Here is a 21,749-nt window from a genome sequence, read left to right as displayed (position 1 = left end):
GTTGGTAAGTTTCCCGTAATCCAATGTCTATGAGTGACTGACGGTCATACACGATACATGATTGGTACAAACAAAACTCTAAAAACTATAAATATTAACAAAAGTAAGCACAGTCTCGACGGAGCGCACAGACAGGCAGCCGTTCGTTGCGGCGCCATCTCACTCATTGATGGGGAGGGAGGAACAGATGTAGCCCTTCACTAGCTTCTCAAAGCACTTCATGGCTATGGAGGTGAGGGCAACAGGGCGGTAGTCGTTGAGGCAAGCGGGCGTAGATTTTTTGGGTACAGGGATGATTGTGGACTTCTTCAGACAGGTGGGGATGACAGCCTGTTCTAAGGACAGGTTAAAGATGTCAGTGAATACCGGGGCCAGTTGGTCGGCACAGACTTTTAGGACGCGGCCGGGGATGCCGTCCGGTCCTGCTGCCTTCCTGATATTCACTTTTTTAAAAGTCCGCCTCACCTCATGCTCCGTTACCCTGAACACTGAGTCTCCATCAGCAGACCCCCCCCCCCCCATTGCCGTGGCTTGTAGGCTGGTGTTGTTATTCACAGCCTTAAACCTCGCATAGAAGGTATTGAGATCATTTGCTAAGGAGATGTCACATAGCTCTAGAGTCAGCCTGTTCAACTTTATCCCTGTAACGCCGTTTTGCCTCCATTACTGCGCTCCTGACGTTGTATCTTGCCGTCTTGTGTTCTTTCATGTTGCCTGTCACCAGCCCGGTGTTGTAGGCTGAGGTGCGCACTTTCAGAGCCTCACGGACGGATTTATCTACCCAGGGCTTTTGATTTGGGTAGATTCTAATTGTGGTAGAGGGGATTGTTTCTTCTACCAGAGTACAGACAAAGTCAAGCACCGTTTCAGTGTATTCGTTAATATTGGCTGTGTTATCACGGAATACACTCCAGTCTGTGCATTCAAGTGCAGCTTGGAGTGTCTCCTCTGACGTCACAGTCCAACGCTTAACCTCTCGCGATACTACCGGCGTTCGCTTGAGACTCTGTTTATACTTTGGCAAAAGAAAGATGGCGGCGTAGTCCGATTTACCGAATGGACTAAGAGCCTGTGACTTGTACCCATTCTTAAATTGCGAGTATACATGGTCTAATATGTTCTCGCCTCTGGTGGGACAGGTCACATGCTGATAGGAATTCGGCAACACCTTTTTAAGACGCGCGCTGTTGAAATCGCCCAGAACCAAAATGGCAGCGTCAACATTAGCTATCTGTAGTTTATTTACCTCATCGTGTAGCTTTGAAAGTGCGGCCCCAGTGTTCGCTTGTGGTGGGATATATACTCCGATCATGATGATGGACGTTAGCTCCCTCGGGAGAAAGAAGGGTCGGCATTTGATGGTGATAATACTCCAGGTCTGGGGAGCAGTGGTTAGACAATTCCTTTGCGTTGCCTATATCGCACCACTCCTTGTTTACCATGAAAGCAATGCTTTCTTTCTTTCTTTCTTTCCTATCGATTGCACATTGGCCAACAATATGCTGGGCAATGTGGTTCTGTGTCGTTTGGACCTCAATCTATTTCGGACGCCGGCACTTCTACCTCGCCGTCGCGCCTTCTCCTTGCGTGGGCCACAACAAAGGATCTCGGCGGGCCACTGCTGTTGTTCAGCAATCCGATCCAGAGAGCAATCCAGTCTGTAAATTTTCCTTAATCCAATGTCAATGAGTGACTGACGGTCATACACATATAATGCACCAACAGTTGGTGCAAATAAAACTCTTAAAACTATAAAAATTATGGGCGGCTACGTGGCGTAGTGGGCAAGGCGCTCGCCACGAATGACGGAGACGCTGGGCTTGCCTGTTCGAGCCCAGCGCTCCACATTGCTTTCAGTTTAGCTGGCCGTTCATACTAATACACATTGGCCGTATTAGGGGGTGGGAAACTGATGGGTGGGGATCGGGCGTTGTGGACAGCGACTGCTACAGGTCGGTTGGTGCGCCTGCGCAGTAGAATCAGGAAGTGTCGGGGGCAGCGTGAGCCTCCCACGCGTTACTACTCGCCACTGAGAGATCGAGCTGTGCAGGTGAAAAGATGCGACTGCTGTTACCTCAAGTACCGGAGGGGACTTGTGCTATGTATGACTTAGTCCACATTGCAGCCGGCTTGTGGGAGGCAAGAAACAGCATTCGTGACAGGGGAGGGTTGAATTGGATGATACGAAATTGGGATGGGAGAAAATATAGAAAAATGGGAGAAAAAGTGGATAAAAAAAAAGAAAACTTTAAAAATTAACAAAAGTAAGCACAGTCTCGACGGAGCGAGCAGAAAGGCAGCCGGTCGGAGCAGCGCCATTCTCATATCCTTAACATAATGTAGGTTTCCATAGCTATGCGGATGATACACAACTGTACATATCTGCTGAACCAAATGATACAGCTATTAACTCCATCACATACTGCTTATTGGCAATAAATAAATGGATGAGTAAGAACTTCCTGAAACTAAACGAGAACAAAACTGAAATTCTAATTATCGGCCCCAAAACAAAAAAAGAAATGTTAATAAAGAACCTGGGAGGACTAACCCCTTGGATCAAATCTGAGGTCACAAGTCTTGGGGTTATCATAGATTCAGAACTGAACTTCAATTTTCATATTAACAAAGTGACCAAAACATCATTCTTCCATCTCAGAAATATAGCAAAAGTACGACCATTTATTAATCAAAATTATGCTGAGAAGCTAATTCATGCATTTATATCTAGCCGGTTAGACCAGTGGTTCCCAAAGTCGGGGTCGCGACCCAAAGGTGGGCCGCGAGCAGCCACGGATGGGCCGCGATATGATTAAAAAAAAAAGAAAAAAAAAACATTTTTTAAATTTTTTAATTTTTAATTTTTTAATTTTAATTTTTTTGTCAGGCCACTGAACTTAGAAGCAGGCCAGGACAGTGTTTCTAGTTGTATTCTAAAATTATTTTCTATTGTATTCTAAAATGTGACTATATGGTTTTATATTAACTTAATAAATAAACAAAAACGAAAAATCTACTTATTTCAACGAACATTTCAAACTAAATAACAGATTATGCACATAAAATGCTGAAAACAACCGAAGCAACAATAGTATTTTAATGAGGCTATTATTATTATCATTATTATTTTGCAACAAGTTAGCCCTCTCATAAATAGCACATATAAATGAATAACTAACTTGAACTAACTTAATAGGATTGAAGTGATATTTGGCTTAAAAAATCGGTCGCCTGGCAAAAAAAAAGAAAAAAAAAGCCAGACGATGTGCATTGGGCCGCGGCTCTCTGACGCCTTATTTTCTGGGCCCCGGCCTGAAAAGTTTGGGAACCCCTGGGTTAGACTACTGTAATGCACATTTTACAGGTCTCCCCAAGAAAACCACAGAGAGGCTTCAGCTAATCCAAAACTCTGCAGCCCGACTGCTTACTAGAACCAAAAGGAGAGAGCACATTAGTCCAGTCTTAGCTGCTCTACACTGGCTTCCTGTAACATTTAGAATTGACTTCAAGGTCCTTCTTCTTACGTACAATGCTCTAAATGGACAGGGACCTAGCTACATCGCCAACAGTGGCGTCGTTAGCCCTGGGCTTCCGGGGCTTTAGCCCCGGATGTTTTTCTCCTAGCCCCGGATCTAAAAAAAATAAAAAAAAATAAAAATAAAATTACATTTAAATTTTTATTTAGTTTTTTGATGGCAGCATCCCCATTGTCTGTGCTGAATGTTTGTTAGTGTTTGGTATTTTTCTTTGGTTTTTAGTACTTTTAAACATCGATTTTTAGCAAGTAGTAGTTTTCATTTGATCCTATATAATTTTTTCATTCACAGATTTGTGGACTTTTTTTTTTAGTGTCTTGAAAGGCGCATTATAAATCAAATGCATTATTATTATTATTATCATCCAGGAGGGAAAAGACACTTTGGATAGTAGGGACTGCATCTCTGCTTGTCCTGGCCAGGAAACACTTTGCAACTGTGATCTCCTCTGGCAGTAGTTGGATATTGTAATGTGTGGCGAGGGGTTGCAGCAATTCCACTGAGAGAAACTGGTCTGAGGCTGGATAACATGCCTGTATGCCTCTCATACGTTGTTCTCCAACTCATGAGAACCTGCTCTCAAGCTCTTGCAGCATTCTGTTGAGGACTGGATAGAACAGTCTCTGTCTCAGCTGATCTCCATGAGGTCTGAGCTTGTGCCACAAGATGACTCAACTACATACTCGTCCATCATTTTCTGCTTCCTCCTTTGGCTGGTAGTATGTTCCTCAATTTTTTCGATTGCACGATTTTGAAAACAGGGCCCGGTGTTTCAAAACACTACACACAATTAGCACAACCACACACAATTATCAGAACACCTCAGATCCTTTGCTAAATTAAACACAAACTATACACTAATTTATAAAAACTACATTTTGTTACCATATGAAACACACGTTTCATATGACTTAATTCTGTTTGAACCAGTTACACACTGCTGTGCTTAACCTAAAACACATTTAGCAATTTTACTTCTCAGTGATTAGAGTACTGTAAGTGAAGTACACAGAGAATGTGCAAATATACAATAAATTCACCAAACACTACACAAGACCAATGCTGTAGACTGATGAAAATATAATTTATTTATCTACATATACCCAAATCAATGATGCAGACTGACAAAAATATAAATTCTCTCTCCATATAACCAAATCAGTCAACATTTCAACATGGAGAATCACAACAAAACATGTCCCAGTTTTCATGCTACTACAGTGTGCATAACACAGTAAGCTCAGCAAATATCAGACAAACATAAAATACAGTATCCAGTACAGGTTAAAATTACAGAAAAAGAAAGCATTTAAATAGAGTACAGAAAATACTAGACATAATCTCTTTGCCTAGCTGGATCTGGCAAGAGATTATTTTGTTGCGATTCTCCATGTTGACTGATTTGGGTATATGGAGAGAACATTTATATTTTCATCAGTCTGCATCATTGGTTGTCTTGTGTAGTGTTTGGTGAATGTATTGTATATTTTCACATTCTCTGTGTACAGTACTTCACTCTCCTTCCGTTTTGGTTGAAGGCAGGTGAACTCACCTGCTGCATTTTTATAGTGCTTAAACCTGATTGGTGTATCTACAATTAAGCAATGGTGTGTTTGTGCATCCGATTGCTGTTTTTAACCAATTGGCTCATATGTGTGGTAATTTGACATTCTATGTGTAATGTAATGCAAGTGTGTTTAGTGTTTTGCAAATCACTGTGTGTATTGTTTTGCAAAAAGTGTGAGGCTGACTTTGTGCTTATAGGGGTGCAAATCTGGGCCTATGTTTTGCTCCTTGAGTGTAAGGTTTTGATAATTGTGTAATACTTTTGATTTGAGTGTTTATGCAATCGAAGAAAACTGTAAAGACTAGAGATTAACTGTTTATTTCTTTTGTACATAGGCTGTGCATAATGTTTGTTTGTTTATTTGCTTATGTGTATGATTCTTAACTGTGTTTTTATTTTGTTATTGGTGTATATGTGTGTATGTAATGTATGTATGTATGTATGTATGTATGTATGTACCCTCATTGGGGCCTCTTGGACCATATCAATGTTTTATCTGGCTAAATAAAGGTTAAATAAATAAATAAGAAACTGATGATTTGGTCCTGTTAACTTTGAATTTTCTATGGGGACTGCCCATGTCCCTCTCATGGACCTGGACCTCACTTTAAAAAACTCAAATCTAGTTCTTCAGTATTCGTCTCCAATTACTCTAAAATTGCGTATTTCTGTGTAAAAAAAAAAAAAAAAAACCTGGACTGAAGCCCCCAATGTTTTCTAACCCTAAAAACGCCCCTGATCGCCAACACTACAGGCCAGCAAGAACACTGAGATCATCAGCTGCTGGACTACTAGAGGCTCCCAGAAACAGTCAAAAGAGGATCGGTAATGCAGCCTTTATCAACTATTCCCCAAAACTATGGAACAAACTACCCCAAAACATCAGGGAAGCCAACTCACTAGACATCTTCAAAAGACAGCTTAAAACCTATCTTTTTGCTCAGGCATCAGGGATATCCTGACACAAACTGTACTTTACCTGCACTATTCTTACCCTACCTAATTTTATACACTTCCTATCAAATTCATGTGTCGGTTGTAGGGATGGGTACCGAATTTGGTACTTTTGAGGTACCGAAACGAAACACGTCGGTACTACCGAGTATTGAATCAAGTGAGAAACAGAAAAAAAAATTAAATTTTTTTTTTTAATTTTTTTACTTTTTTTTTTTTTTTCATGTCAACGTTCACACACACAATATATGCTTACCTAGGATTTGACTTGATTCAACAACAAAGCAGTCGGAGCAATGACAAGCCGAAAACTGTCAAAATTGTAGTTATTTGAAGTTTGGATTTTTTTTTTACGACTAAGGTAGGTAAATTAAATTTCTTGAGACTAAAGTACCGAAAAAAGGTACCGTTGGGTACCGGTATCGATTCACAGGTACCGGTACCGGTTCAAATGTGAAAGGTACCCATCCCTAGTCGGTTGTATGCAAATGTTATCTCACTACCTCCTATGCACTGTAATTTTAAGAGCACTGCTCTGTTGTAATTCAAAACTTAACTATTTTATCACACTTTTTACTTCTTACTGATGCACTGCTCTGTTGCATGTTAAATACCCTGTTGTATGTCCGTTCTATTTTTATAATTTTTTGCCTATTTTTAAACTGAATCATTTTAAACTATTTTTATTATTTGTATTACTGGATGAAACTGTACACAGAAAGGCCTATTGGGATGCTAGATCCTAATGTGAAACACTGATTTACCTTACCTTGCTACCTCTATCTTATGCCTGTATTATTTACTGTTGTGAAGCACTTTGAACTGCAACTTCTGTATGAAAAGTGCTATACAAATAAAGTTATTATTATTATTACTGAGGATATTCCTTGGAACATGGTTCAGTGTAGCACTTCTGTGAGTTGGTACAGTTACAGCTCTTTCAGACATGGGACAGACGGCAGCCAGTATCGTCACAGAGTTGCAGGCACAATCACGACACTCAGTGCAGCAACACATCAGAAGCTCTACTATTGTAACATTGAGGAGTACAAAATCAAGTTCTACTATTGTAACATGGATGAGTACATGATCAAGCTCTACTTGTAACATTACGTTTCCTTTCCCATCATGGTTTGATGAGTTGACTTTTTAGATGCTTATTTTACATATTCATAAACCCTGTGCTTGCAATGAGGAAAAACTGACTGCCTTTCAAACAAATAGTGAACAATTACAAATTAAAAATCCCTCTTCAAGACCCTAGAACAGATGGTTAATGGAGATACATTTTTACACTGCTGTATAAAAACATTACATAAAAGATTCCAGAGTTGCATTGAATCTATGTGACATTCTAACTCCTCAAAGGTTTAGTAATGGTTGTGCATTGAACATGGCCCTGGGGACTGCAAGCTGTGAGTTGAAGTTGCCGTGGAGTACGGACAAAGGAACAGCTTTGCCGGCTGCAGTCTTAACCTTTGGGGGAACATCTGTCCTAAGATCAGCAATTTGAGATCCTTCTTCCTCTACCACTCAGGGTGTAATAATGGGTGGGGGTGGGGGGTCAACAACACACTCCTCCAGGCCTACAGGGGGCGACGTGCCGGCTGTGCTGGAACACCAACAGCCGGAGCTTGGCCAGCTGTTCTCAGACTTGCAGACCTGTCGGGTGGGCCTCCCCGACGCTGGGCTTTGTTTGTTCAGCCCTGTGTGTATGCTGGACTCACCAGGACAATACTACGGTAAGACGCTGGGCTTGGCCCGGGACAGATTTCATCTCTGGGGCACCTGACTGGAAAAGAAAAGGGCTCAGCTTCGCCCCTCGCTGAGGGAGTCAGAACGGCAACAAAAGGAGTGGAGCCGCATGGCACGAGTTGGCAAAAGGACAGTGGTCCGTCTTTTACTTGAAGGGATTAGTGAACATGTGGCGTTGTTGATCTCAGACCTGCCTAGAGAAAGGACCTGGCTACAAACCCCATCTAAAGTTAGAATCTGGGGAGCATGTGGAACTGTAAGGATTAACTTTCATTCGTGACTTCAATTCAAACTCACATTTCAGGAGAGTACAAAAGACTCTCAATTCATCTGTGCAACATATGGTCAAAACTTCCAGTCGGAGCCGTGGAATATTGAATAGTCTCTTTTTGAATAGCAAAGCAGTATGCAAGGAGGAGTCATCTTTCACAATCAGAGTTTTGACATTTGACCACTTTGAAGATCTAAAACCTTTGATTTCAGAATGGACGCAATCTATTTAAACTGCTATACCCAAAAATAGTCTTAAAAAGGTAATGGCTCCAGAAAACACAGCCATCTTTCCTTACAACTCCTCAACAGGGCCATTTCTAAGCCGCGTTGCCCTAAGCCCCTCATGAAGAGCCATACAGGAACAAAACAACAACAGAAAAACAGACTTCAGTCATCTCACTTCAAAACAGGCCTTAAACGAGCCTCGTAAACACATCAGCTTCATCTCTCTGCTGACACGCCTGTGTTCTCCATCCATCTCAAACGTCTGCGTCTCCTCTTTTCATTCCTGCCTGATGAAAGAGGTGCCATTCGTACCTCCTCTGTGCCACCGCCTCCCCTCCTACCTGTCTTTCTTCTTCTGTCCTTTCTGTTTCCCAGCTAAGCTCCTCAACTCATCTTCCGTAGGGTGCTGATACCACCGCAGACTGGAGGAAGGAAAGAGAGAGAGAGAGAGAGAGAGAGAGAGAGAGAGAAAGGAACCATGTTAGTCATTCAAAATAATGTAACACAGTAGGAGAAAATATAACTGAAAAAAATATTGCGACACGAGAGGGACATCATGATGCCCCTTCAGGACTTGGGATAAGACACAGGACGGATGATATCATTCCTCATCCGGTGCGACTTCCAGGTTTTGGAACAATAAGAGACTTTAAACAATAAAAGACACATTCCATAATTCCTCATCCGTCGGCTTCCCGGTGTTTTTAAGAATGAACGCTGTGCACTTACTGTAAACAAGAGCTTTCACAGAAATCCTTAAAGCGTTCACATCAAGAACACGTAGGAAATGTACTAAGGCAGCGCCGCCTTTATAAATCTTGGTTTTATGAGCGTGAGTCAGAGCGCCAATTTACAACAGCGCTACGCTCCGTGATCAATTACCCAACGACGAACACACAAAAGAGACATTTCCCAAAGATTTAGCTCACAGTTTATTATAAATGACTCGCATCTGCTAAAGAGCCTTTGCGAGAGGCGTTACAAAGAGAGGCGTTATCAGTCTCCTTAAGGACCATGCTTGGAACCAGAGCTAATTTAAGAGCATCCTTTTGAAGCCAAACATTACAGGCAACCTCTTTAACTTTGTTTAGAAAACCTCTTGTCACAGTTCCCCGAGAGGCACCCAGTGTTTGTGTGCATGCATTGTGAATGTGTGCATGCGAGACAACAGCATGTATTTATCTATTTATTAAGGAAAATAAATATGTTTGCGGAACTCTCTGGAGCGACACTCTAGCCAAAAGTTTAGGATTAATTATTAAATGTGTTCCAAGAAGCCGTTTACTGAAAAACACATACGCCACTAATTAGAGGAAATGAGTCGTGCATTTTATTTTCAAGCACCATCCTCTTGGGTCACCCCCAAATATTGTGATGCTGTTTGGTCTTTGCCGTGCGATTTAATGATTATTTTTCTTCCTCCAACCAAGCCCCTTTTCAGCAGGCAAGACTAGAAATAGACTGTTTTACAAGCAAGGTAAATGTTCCGGTCTCCATTTTTTAGGACTCTTTGAAATAAAACTGCTCAGACAGCAAATAAACTGAGGGAATTAAGTAGTGATGCTTAGAGAAACTGTCAGAAATGGCAGGTACAGACATCTACATTACCTGCCACTGCATAGTAGCCATCTTGCGAAGGAATAATGGGGTATGATTTTCTGAATTACGCTGGCCATTACCATGGTAACCACCAGCTGCACACCGATCACACCCTGAGGGAGGAGGGGGAAAGAAAATCAAATCATATTCAAATTGGACAGATATGACACAGTATCTACATATATACACCAGGTTTATATTATTTAGAGAATGCACTAGTCAGTTATGAAGTATTTATTTCTATCTGTAGGCATACAGTATGTATTTTATTTGCCAGCAGGAATGTATCAAATGACAACACAGATCATTTGCAAGTCTCAGTGAACTTGTGTACTAATAACAACTGTAAAAGGCGTTTGCTGGACAAAGAAATTGTGGGATTGGTCCATGTACAGTATAACGCAGAAGATTGTTTTGAGTACCGCAATTGATGAACACATTTTTCTTTGCGTTTCATTGCGTCTCTACTCCACGGTGCACACAAAGTACATTTCAGTGAGCCTCGGTCAGCTTGTACAGACAGGAGCTCGATCCCACTGATCACTGGTTTGTGGCCAACTATCCAGAGCTAGAATGAGGAACAGCACAAATTGCATTTGCTTTTGCATTTCTGCTATTGAATAATCCATATTGCCTGTACAGATAATGGTTGTGCTAATTTACATTTAGTCAGCTTTTACATTTAGTAATTTAGCAGACGCTTTTATCTAAAGTGAATTCTAAATTGTGTACAACAAGTCAGCAGAAGGGGTACACCTCTGACGGCTATGGGTAAGTACCGTAATTTTCGGACTATAAGCCGCGCCTTTCCCCCCCATTTTTCGACCCTGCAGCTTATATAACGGTGCAGCTTATATGTGACTCGACGTGACCAAACCCGAAAATGTTAAAAATCGAAATATTGCTTTTTTGACTGCATTGAAATGTTATTTATCTGTTCCCTTATTTGCTAAACTTAATACTAGGGATGCATCGAATATTCAGCCACCGAAAATTAGCGGCCGAAAATGGTTAAAAAGGCTCTTTCGGCCGAAAGGGTTTTAGCACCGAAAATATATCACCGAATGTCAAAGAACAGGGATACGTAAAGTTCGTAACCGAAAGTGTTGTTGTGATGACGTAATCAAAACGCGCAACGTGTAACGTGAGCAGCTTGGCAGCTCTTCCTGCAGCCTGTGATAACTAACTACTCTTGGGAGTTGCGCTGTTTCTATGTAAACTCCGCGATCGCGAGCAACGCATCAATAAATGCGTCTTTAACATGCAGCTTTATATCCTCGCCATTACTATATGCCGGTCGCGGTTAAAACATTTTGAACTAACGTTAGCGTTAAGCTAGCTAACGCTTCCATTCCTCTTTGACCAGTCTCTCGTAAGCTACGTCATCCCCCGCTAAGAGTCATGCGAGATGTAGTAAATACAACAGTCCTGTGTGTGTGTCTTTATGCAGATCGTTATGCAGTTTTAAAGCACCTTGGCTTTGTTCTGAATGCACTTTGTTGTAGTTATCCTACAGAGAAAAGAAAATGCACTTGACTTTAATGCACATTTTGTTGTATGCAAAGAGAAAATGTTTAATTTGTACAATCTTTCAGCAGTCAGTCAGTATGCATTCAAAAGTGCTGAATAAATGTTTTATGGGCCCATAATAGTGATTATTAATATTATTTAAGTTAAGTTTTGCCATAATCATGTCTTTTGCCATAATCAGATAGCCAAAAAAAAAAGAAAAATGCATTATATATATATTTATATTAATCATTTTCGGCCTTTCGACATTCGGTTTTCGGCCAACTGTTTCCTATTTTCGGTATCGGTTTCGGCTTTGTCTTGGAAATTGCTATTAGGCTACTGGTAAGTGGACAAGACTAACTATATCACAAAATATTCTCCAGCATTGTTTAAGTCTTCTGTTTGAGCACATTACAGATTTAGTTGAGTCTACGATAAGAGATGGATTAAACAGCGAGTGAATTGAGAATTAGGCTACTGGTAAGTGGACAAGACTAACTATATCACAAAATATTCTCCAGCATTGTTTAAGTCTTCTGTTTGAGCACATTACAGATTTAGTTGAGTCTACGATAAGAGATGGATTAAACAGCGAGTGAATTGAGAATTAATTGCACTACATAGGGCTGCCGCGGTTACCGCATTATCGCGATATCGCCATCATGTCACGCCCACCGCAGAGTCAAGCTGATTACCGCATCACCGGCTGTTTTTTATTTTATTTTTTATAATAATTATTATAGTTGTGTATAGCCTATTTTCTTCACGCCATGTGTTCGAAAGTTTCCACTCGCAGTTGCGCAGTTAACATTCCGATTGAACCCCAGAACTTATTTTGCTGCTACGGAAAGTTTTCGCTTTGAATATGCTAAAAACATGGATCTTGTAGCGAAACCCAATCGAAGGGCCGTAAATGCTGCCGTTTTGTTCCCGAAAGAAGACGGAGTGGTCACGGTTAGCAAGGACAGGTCAGTTCTGGTTCTGTTCTGGAGCAGTAGATATGTCATATTGTGTGCGTGTGTGTGTGCGCAGTTGCTTTAGCTGGTGTTAATTCGCTGGCCACTGGGTTGAACAAACGATTCCATGACGTTATTATCTGTTATGCAGATAGATAGGACAGTCAATTAATTCCTAGTTGGTTATTGAACCAAGCGTTTGGTTAACGTTAGCTACCGCGAGTCGGACTAGCGACCAGCAGTTTCAAGAACAGGCTGAACAGCCAGCTGTTTTCAACCAATATTCCTGCTGCAAAGTCACTCTTTAATGACAACACTGGAATAAAGATAGACATTTAACGTTAGACTAGAGGCTATAAAGAATAGACTACCACAGAAATAAATGCATTCGAAACGTTTATTTAGGAAAAAATTATTTTAACATTACATACAAAAAAAAAAAAAAAAATTGGTTACCACGGCGGTTTCAATGGCTTCACTAATTTGTGCGGTAAGGACAAAATCAATACCGCGACAAGGTTTATGTGAGCGTCAATGCATTTAACATTATGGGCCAGTTCGCATTGCCCTGGTCCGTTACCAGCACAAGGAGACATTTGGGAAGGCAAATACTATTTTAATTAGCAATGGAATCTTTTTTCCCTGCTGAACCGTACAGAACCAATAACAATAATGATTGGTAGTGGGACCCTGTTGCCACCTCTTCTCAGGTTCATCAGTGCCAAATGCTGGGACGTTTGATTCGCAGGCCCCTTGAGATACGTTGTTGTTGTCATATGTATTCCGACATGACTACGTGCCACAAAGTTCAGAGAAAATAAATATGTTGTCTGTAGTACCACAGTCTTCAGTTTGGAACAAGTTTTCAAATGCAGTATTGGGCAACAAAATATTCTGCCATCTTTTTCAGTAAAGAAAAATGTCTGACCTTGCTCCTGTGAGCTGGTTAAGTTCCCCAAATGGTGTGGACATTAGGGCTGTCTTAAATACTTCAAAGCTTTGTTCGATGGGCATGGGATTCGAATATGAAAATAACTCAAATATATATAAAAAATAAAATAAATGTATTATTATTATTATTTTTTCCCTGCAAAATCAACTCTGCCTCTTTGTTAATTACAACAAGCAATACCGTTTGTTATTTAAGATAAGGTCGGACTCGGCACTTGACAGATTTGTGTTCATTGTGCTGCTTTTATAAAGCCTCAAATGACTGCTTACAATATTTCATGAAAGCAAAGTGTTTCGTTTGTCTAACATTTAAAAAGGTTTAAACTTTAGAGCACTGACAAAGTTGAAAGCTGTACAAGTCCCACAAAATAAAAATAAAATTAACATTTATAATTTCTTTAAATTTTTTTAATCTCAAAGCGTCGAATTAAAATCGAATCTCGGCCCCGAAGCTTCGAATTCCAAAAAAAAATCCGAAGGTCAGCCCTAGTGGACATAGTATTAATCACTGTTACTGATCCATGAGAGAACCAACACAGCATCCCCCCTCCCCCCCATGATGAAACTGGAGTATTGCAAAGACATTGAACGCAACTCAATACTTGTAGGCCTAATCATCCAAAACACTTAAAAAGATAACATTTGAGGCTTAAACGCAACTGTTCAAATCATGATGATTTCCAAACAACTTGCATGGTTACGCCTCCATCTCCATTCAGAAAGCCATACAACATGCAAACATCACCCCTCGCTCTGATCTCCTATCAATCACACAAAATACAGAATGATCGAAGTCTGGCCTGTTTTTCTACAGAACATCACTGTTGATTATCCCTTTTATATGAGAAGCAAAGACACTGGCATGTCCTTCAAGCTGAACAATCATTGGAAGAGTTTTGCAAGTCCCCACCACTAATTCAAGAGAACACTTATAATATAATCAGAAGCACAAAGAAATATGACTCAAAAGAAGACCACCTGTTGCAACAATACAACAAATACAATTCAACCACCACTCACTGGGGAAGTGGGAGTTTATAAATTGCACATAAACTCATGTGATCTACATGTTACTCTGTACAGTACACCCCAAACAACGAATATCTGAGCAAAAACCCGCTACCCATACAGGCAATATGGATTAATCAATAGCTAAACATAATGCTGAAGCTTCTTCCCTGAAAGCCCTACTAGATCTGGTGATGTTTGGAAAAAGCTGACAAATGTTCTTAATTCTCTGACACCTAATGGTCTAAAACGATGACCATAGTTTGTCCAAGTGCTTCCTAGGACAGGGCTCCGGAAGCCTACATAGCAACCTCTGAAATGTGACTTTAGAAAGTTTAGATCATCAAATTGAAAAAAAGGTGTGTACAGTAGCATCCTGTATATAGATCCATGAATTAAGGCTGTATCTAGATCCAAACCAGCTGTGATGACTACACCCTCCCCCCATGTACATACTGTATGAACTGACTAAAGAGAAATTGTCAGTTAGTCAGGCGATGCTTGACCGAGGGTAGCGCCTACAGCCAAGGAGCCTACCGGCAAGGCCTACGTGCAGCTGGACGCCAACAGCCTGTAGGTATGTATGATGGTCAGAGAAAAGAGCCCATGCAGAAATCTAAATCAGCCTTATTCGAACGCTCTGATGAAGACTGTCCTGAAACGCATTTAAGCAATTGTTTTTGTGAGGTGTGGCTTTTTTCCATTATTTGAGAATTGAGAGTGTTGGTGGTTTAGGCCTCTAGGCTAAACTTCAATGGGGTGGAAAATAGACAGGAAGTGGAATGGTTTGCCAAAACCAAAAATATGAATGTTGTACACAGCGCCAAATGGGGCTAATTAGCTGCAAGGCAGTTTCAGATAGGGAAATGTAAATGATTGCTGGTGGGCGTAAATCTCATCTCAAGATTTGTTCTCAGAGGCTTACTCAGAGAGCAATAATGAGGATGAAATACTGACTCGAATGACAAATGACAATGGTGGTGCTTACTAGGGATGCACCGAAATTTTCGGCCGAAAATGGACAAAAATGGCCTTTCGGCTTTTGGCCGAAAGAGTTTTCACCGAAAATATTTCACCGAAACAGAAACAACGTGTTGTTGTGATGATGTCATCAAAACGCGGCGACAAGCATGGCGCGCGACAGGTCAAGGTAGAAAAAAAGTTCATGCGTAAAGGTAATACGATACGCTTGAGGCTGGCTCACAGACAACAACAACATGTCTGCTGCTTGGAGATATTTAAAAATATCAGAGAAAGATGCACGATTTGCGATTTGTACAACGTGTTCAGCTGACGTTTCTCGAGGGGGTGCAACTGCAAAGACTTTCTCCACTTCGGGATTACTCCACCACTTGAAATCAAAACACCCGGACAAATATGCGGAGTATGAGCAAGTCACTGCCGCACAGAAAAGAAAAATCCTCCCCAGCGCCCCGACTCCTTCTGTGGCGGACCTTTTTGAAAAAGTAAAAAAGTTTCCCAGTGATGGTCCCAAGGCAAAGGGCATTACGCGAAAGTTAATGGAATGCATCGCCATGGATGATCAACCGTTTTCTGTCGTACAGGACGTTGGATTTCGTAGGCTTATTGAGCACATTGAGCCACGGTATTCCTTGCCTAGCAGACGGCACTTAGCCGACGTGTGCTTACCTGAACTGTACAATGTCGTTGCGAATCACATACATGAGCTATTGGCTACAGATATTACAGCCATCAGCTTCACGACAGACATATGGAGCTCAGACGTAAGCATCACCAGTATGCTCAGTCTAACCGCACAATGGATCGACACGGACTTTAAACTGAGGAAGATTCTGCTGCATTCGCAAGAGTTTAGGGGGTCTCATACAGCACAAGCCATCTCCTTGGCATTCGCCAATATGTTCGAGACATGGCATATCGACCGACCTAAAGTGCACGCAATAGTCAGTGATAACGCAAGAAACATGACTAAAGCTATGGAACACGGCAATCTGAGTGGAATACGCTGCATGGCCCACACTCTGCAATTAGCTGTGAACGAGGGAGTGTTGGCTCAACGCAGTGTAAAAGATCTTTTGGCCGTAGGCAGAAAGATTGTTGGTCACTTTAAACATTCGCAACTGGCCTATTCTCGCATAGAGACAATACAAGATGAGCTTGGAGTAACAAGGAAACGGTTCCAACAAGATGTGAGTACACGGTGGAACAGTACTTATATGCTGGAAAGTCTCTTTGCGCAAAAGCGAACCTTGGCTACATACAGCGCATCATTCACTCTAAACCAGTGGATCTTAATGGAGAACATTCTCTCCATTCTTGCCCCATTTGAACAGCTAACTAGAGAGATTAGCTCATCTGACGCATCGGTGGCAGACGTTATACCTTTAGTTGCAGCTCTAAAGCATCTTCTAATGAAAGAGGTTGAAACGGACCGTGGAGTCAAAACTATGAAGAGTACACTCTTGGAGTCTGTCAACACACGTTTTGCTGATATCTACTCTGATCCCCTGTACTGTATCGCGACTGTACTTGACCCGCGATATAAAGATAATTATTTTGATGCGGGGGAAAAGCAAAGCGCACGAGACATGATCCAGGCTGTGTTGGATAAGGAGACCCCACTTGGAGAGGAGGCTGCTGCGCACAGCACAGGAGACATGACGCAGACGACTGAAAAAAGGGCTCGTCTGTCTACAGCAGAGGAAGAGGAGGAGGAAGAGGAGAGGGGGCAACCACCCTCGTTGTCTGATATGTTCAACGAGATCATGGAAGAGAATACTACCCCAAATAGGTAGGCTACTCTGTTCTGACTTGGTTACCTACTGTACTGTGCTACTGAATGTGATATTGTTTATTTATTAGTACTGTATGTGCTGCTATGTATTCTTAATAATCTTGTAATTTCTTTTGACATGTCAGATGATTTTATTTGTCTGCCAAGTGATCTGGCATGCGTGAATAAATTCTATTCTATGAATCATTTTCGGCCTTTCGGCTTTCGGCCAACTGTTTCCTATTTTCGGTATCGGTTTCGGCCAAAAATTTCCCATTCGGTGCATCCCTAGTGCTTACCTGCCTACCTAACAGAAATCGTGTAATTTGCTCACCCCTAGCTAGCTACTAAGAGCACAGACCCAGAGCTCACCACTCCGATTGTCTCCCATGCGCCCTAGAGAGGCTTATGAAGGCGGACTCGGAGTCCAGCGCCAACATCCTCTCTCTCTTGTGAATGTGTCTGGAATGTCATTAAGTGGCAAGGCTGGCTATTCAAATGTTCAATCTGGGATTTCTGCCCGCCTCACTGAGCACCAGCCACCTGAGTGTTTCTGTAAGGAGGGCAAGGGTTGAAATAGAGAGGTCCATGTCTAGTAATGACATGCTACTACTGCGCACGTTCGAGACGGATATGAAACGAGTCATATGGAACAAATAATGTATAACGGAGGCTGAAATTAGAGCAATGTGAGTCACAAACTCACGACAGTAGTACACAACTACACATACAGACGCATACAATTTATTCTGCATTGATTAAGTGATAATCAAAACCCAGCTTAAGCCGTTAAACCCATGTAGTGAATCGCAAAGCCAATACGCACAGTCGAACTGGAACGGTTTACCAAACATACACTCCCAGCATTCATATCTTATATGAATACCTTATATCCCATCATATCTTATATCCCAGCAACATAACATAACTTACTTACCCAAACAACGTGTCCCGACGACCCAGAGTCCACTCATGCACGAATCCATTTCAAAACAGGAACACGCGCGTGGCTCTGCTAAGCTCTGACTTAGAGAGGGAAAGACAGACTGCCCTGCCCTCTGTGCACTACAACCATTGGCGCACAGTCTGACGTCACGGTATTGAAAATCATACCGACGGGATTTCGAAATATCCTGGTATACCGTAATACCGTCATACCTCCCAAGCCTAATCCTTTTAACTATTTCTAAGCTCTGCCGAAAAGGAGCACAGATTTGTACTACATGCAAAAGGCTGCATGGTTTTTGCCCAAAACTTCATGGGATTAGTCTGTAAAGGGGAGACTTGTGGCTACCCATAGGACCTGTTCCCCTTCAGGTATCTTGAGGTGAGAGGTCTAGGGGACCCTTTAAAATATATATATTTTTTTTTAATAAGCTGTTGTGGGTCTCTGAGGGTTAATTAAAGATGTATAGTGTTTGAGAATAAATACGTCAAACACATAACCCACATACTACAGATCAACATACTATAGACTAGAGTTGTTCCAATTACCAGTATCGGAAATGCCGCAGATACTGCCTAAAATGCTGGCATCGGTATCGGCGAGTACATGTAAATTCTAGCCTCTGATCCCATGACGTCATTTATCTCCTGCGGAGTGAGGATTATAAAATGAACGTGTTTTAAAGTGTGATGCTGTTTGTCATTTTAACAGCAGATACACTTTCTTAAATTCCATTGTCCCCGACAAAGCGTGTGACGGGGAGCTCGGACGGGATGTGTTTTGCTTGCTGGTGTTATGATAGCATTAGCTGAAAAGCTAGCTAGTTGGAACAACATCCGCTTTAACGTTACATCAAATCAGATTATCGCCTGTCCTTTCTCCAGGACCTGACACTGTCCATCTATCAACAATAATGCACCCACGGTGAATCGTATTTAAGTCAAGTAGCTACTGACTAGCGTTAGCTGACTAACGTTATCAAATGTCAATGCGGGGAAGACGAGCTAGGTCAGCTAGCTTAGCTTGATAACGGTACCTTGGCTAAAGTTGGTGCTATTCCTAATCCAGCAATAATGGCTGCAGACCTGCAAGCAAAGTACAGCAAGTTCCAAGTGCCAAAGGATAAGAGTCTGAGGCGGAGTCTCAAAAGAGAATGAATATTTATTTTGCATCAAAAATCACCACATGAACGTTACTACTAGCCAGAGCCTCTGCTAGTACTAGCTTACAGACTGGGTAGTGAGTGCAACACCGTCTAACGTCCGTGCGGATCATTGGAGTAGGGTATATCTGCAGTGCCGCAGCCCTGATAATGATACTAATACTAATCTATACAATCACCTGTTGTTGAATAAATACCATTACTTTCTAGTTATTAAAAAACAGTATATATAAAAAAGTACCTGTATAATAATAATTAAAAAAAACGTACAATTTATATAATAGTTTTTTTTATATATATATTTTTATGTATGCACTGGTATCGGATCAGTATCGGTATCGGCCGGATCGGGAAGGAAAAAAATGGTATCGGAAAATCTCTACTATAGACTAGCTTAATTTCTTCACGATCAGACTTCACTTCAACACATTCACTATGTTTCTCTAAAAGGTGTATCAACTACCCCTGTATAGTAAAAATGCATTGGTTTAGAAAAGAAGGCAACGACCTTGTATTGAAAAGACCTTGAGCACTTCAACTTGAAGTAGTAGGCCTGGAGCTCAGATATAGAAAGACCTTGTCTGAGTTTACACAGGGACATTCTTATATGGAGTGGGTTAGGCCTTCCTCCAGACAATGTCCTTCAATCAAAGGAGAAAAACTAAAGGCAGCCAACTCGACGTCTGCAATGCTTCATCTAATCCTAATATAGCCCATTTGTTCAACTCTTAAAATTGGAGACAATTTGAAGAATTCACTTTTTGCAAACATCTTGAGTGGAGAGCACTTCATCCACTTCCCTTAGTGTTTCCATCCACCCTCAGTGTCTCTCTCTCTCTGGGATAACGTATAGATAGACCTAGAGGTTTTCTGGGGGAAACTGGACCATTTTCCAGGGCCAGTAGCTCGGCATGTTTTCAGACATGAACCAATTTAGTTACAGACAGACATATGATCAGGGCCTAAACACAATTCTCAGTGGAATTGTTGAAAAATATTAGGAACCAACTGTATCAGGAACTATGTGGTAAAGCACTTGAACTGCTGCGGTCAGGCAAGCGATACCGGAGTCTCATGGCAAGCACAGAGACTCAGAAGGAGCTTCTATCCCCAGGCCATCAGGATGCTCAACGACAATAACACTATGTAACAAACCATCAAATACACTCACAGCACACACATCCACACGTACACACTCACTTTAAATAAACAACTCACTGTAGCACCCACTTTAGAGACACTTTAACACTTGTGGAAACGTTCCTCACTATTACGGACCATTATGCGACGACCGCTCAGACTCAACCATTATAGTACGCTTATTCCACAAAATGTAACTTGGTTTGAGTCTACATGGTTCTCATTTCAAACAATCAGATTTTGACAAGACAACTTTATTAGCAGCGTGCAATGATGAAGCACTTGAACAACCTGCAATAGGAGAGGAGGAGAGAGAGATAAATAAACAGCATCTGTCACACTGCATGTGTCTGCAAGTAAGTACCTGCATCCAGAAGAATGCTCTACTTGCAACAACCAGCATGACAGTGTGGTAGCTTAGGCTTTAGCAGCACCGGGAGTTCAATATCTGCCCAGCAGCTCACAGATCAATATTCACTTAAGCTTAAGAGGACAGAATCATTCATATTGCACTGTTCCTTTATCCACCCACTGTAGGGTAAGCCTAAACTCTTAATCAATAAGACTCAATGATATCAGTGACTGCACACACCAGAGTAGAGCGGTCAACTTAGACAACTAGCCTAATCCCCACTAAAATCAATCCATACTAGCTTAATATAGGGCTAGCAAAGTTAGCTCTCAACAGTGGGCCCATGCAATGTTAGCAGAATCATCATTCAAGTAACACCTACTGTGGAGTGTGGTGCCAATCTTGTTCCGTGGTAAAGAACTAACATTTCAAAACAGTTACTGTATGTCAATCTGTCATAGAATGTACGGTCAGGGGGCACCCCAGTGGCGAACCACATAGCACGGCCGACCCGGGTTCGACTCCCGAACCCGTCGTTATTTGCAGAATGTCTTCCCCCCACTCCGTCTCCCATTCCTCCTCTGTCTCTCTCTACTGGACTGCCCAGTAGAAATAAAGCGATAAAACGCCAAAAAATAAATCTTAAAAAAATGACATATGCAACCATTTCCACTGCACATCGTTTCAGTTTGTCTACCTTTTCTCTCCCATTACAGACACCGAGGCCTTGACACTGGTAACATCGAACCGTCCCACTACATGCCAGCTGGACCTGATACCCTCCCCAGTCCCACTCCTCCAGACCATAGCACCAGACATCCTCCCATTGCTAACAGCAACCATCAACTCCTCCCTCAACTCGGGGGTGGTTCCCACCTCCCTAAAACAAGCCAGTCACACCGCTCATAAAAAAACAACCATGAACCCCCCCCCACCCCCCATCATAGACAACTATCGTCCTGTCTCTCTTACCTCCTTTCTTTCTAAGGCCATGGTTACACTTAAGTTTCATTTTCGAATTATTTCGTTTGCATGTCCAAGTTAAAAGGGAAACGCCG

At 41.7% G+C, this 21,749-nt stretch overlaps 1 protein-coding gene across 1 annotated transcript in view; it reads right to left on the bottom strand.

Annotated features, from left to right (window-relative positions):
* The window catches only part of tmem161b (transmembrane protein 161B), an 82,279-nt gene that overhangs the window by 36,097 nt on the left and 24,433 nt on the right, over positions 1–21,749 (bottom strand). Inside the window, exons 2-3 of the mRNA XM_084333220.1 lie at positions 9,919–10,022; positions 8,652–8,732 (exon numbers count right to left, since the gene is read on the bottom strand). Of these exons, the coding sequence (XP_084189346.1) occupies positions 8,652–8,732; positions 9,919–10,022 (185 nt within the window). The remainder of the gene's footprint in view (positions 1–8,651; positions 8,733–9,918; positions 10,023–21,749) is intronic.

The sequence above is a fragment of the Notolepis coatsorum genome, assembly GCF_963971535.1.
Source record: "Notolepis coatsorum genome assembly, chromosome: 1".
NCBI lineage: Eukaryota > Metazoa > Chordata > Actinopteri > Aulopiformes > Paralepididae > Notolepis > Notolepis coatsorum.
The sequence above is the reverse complement of the archived record's forward strand: the minus strand, read 5'-3'. Positions and strand labels throughout refer to the sequence as shown.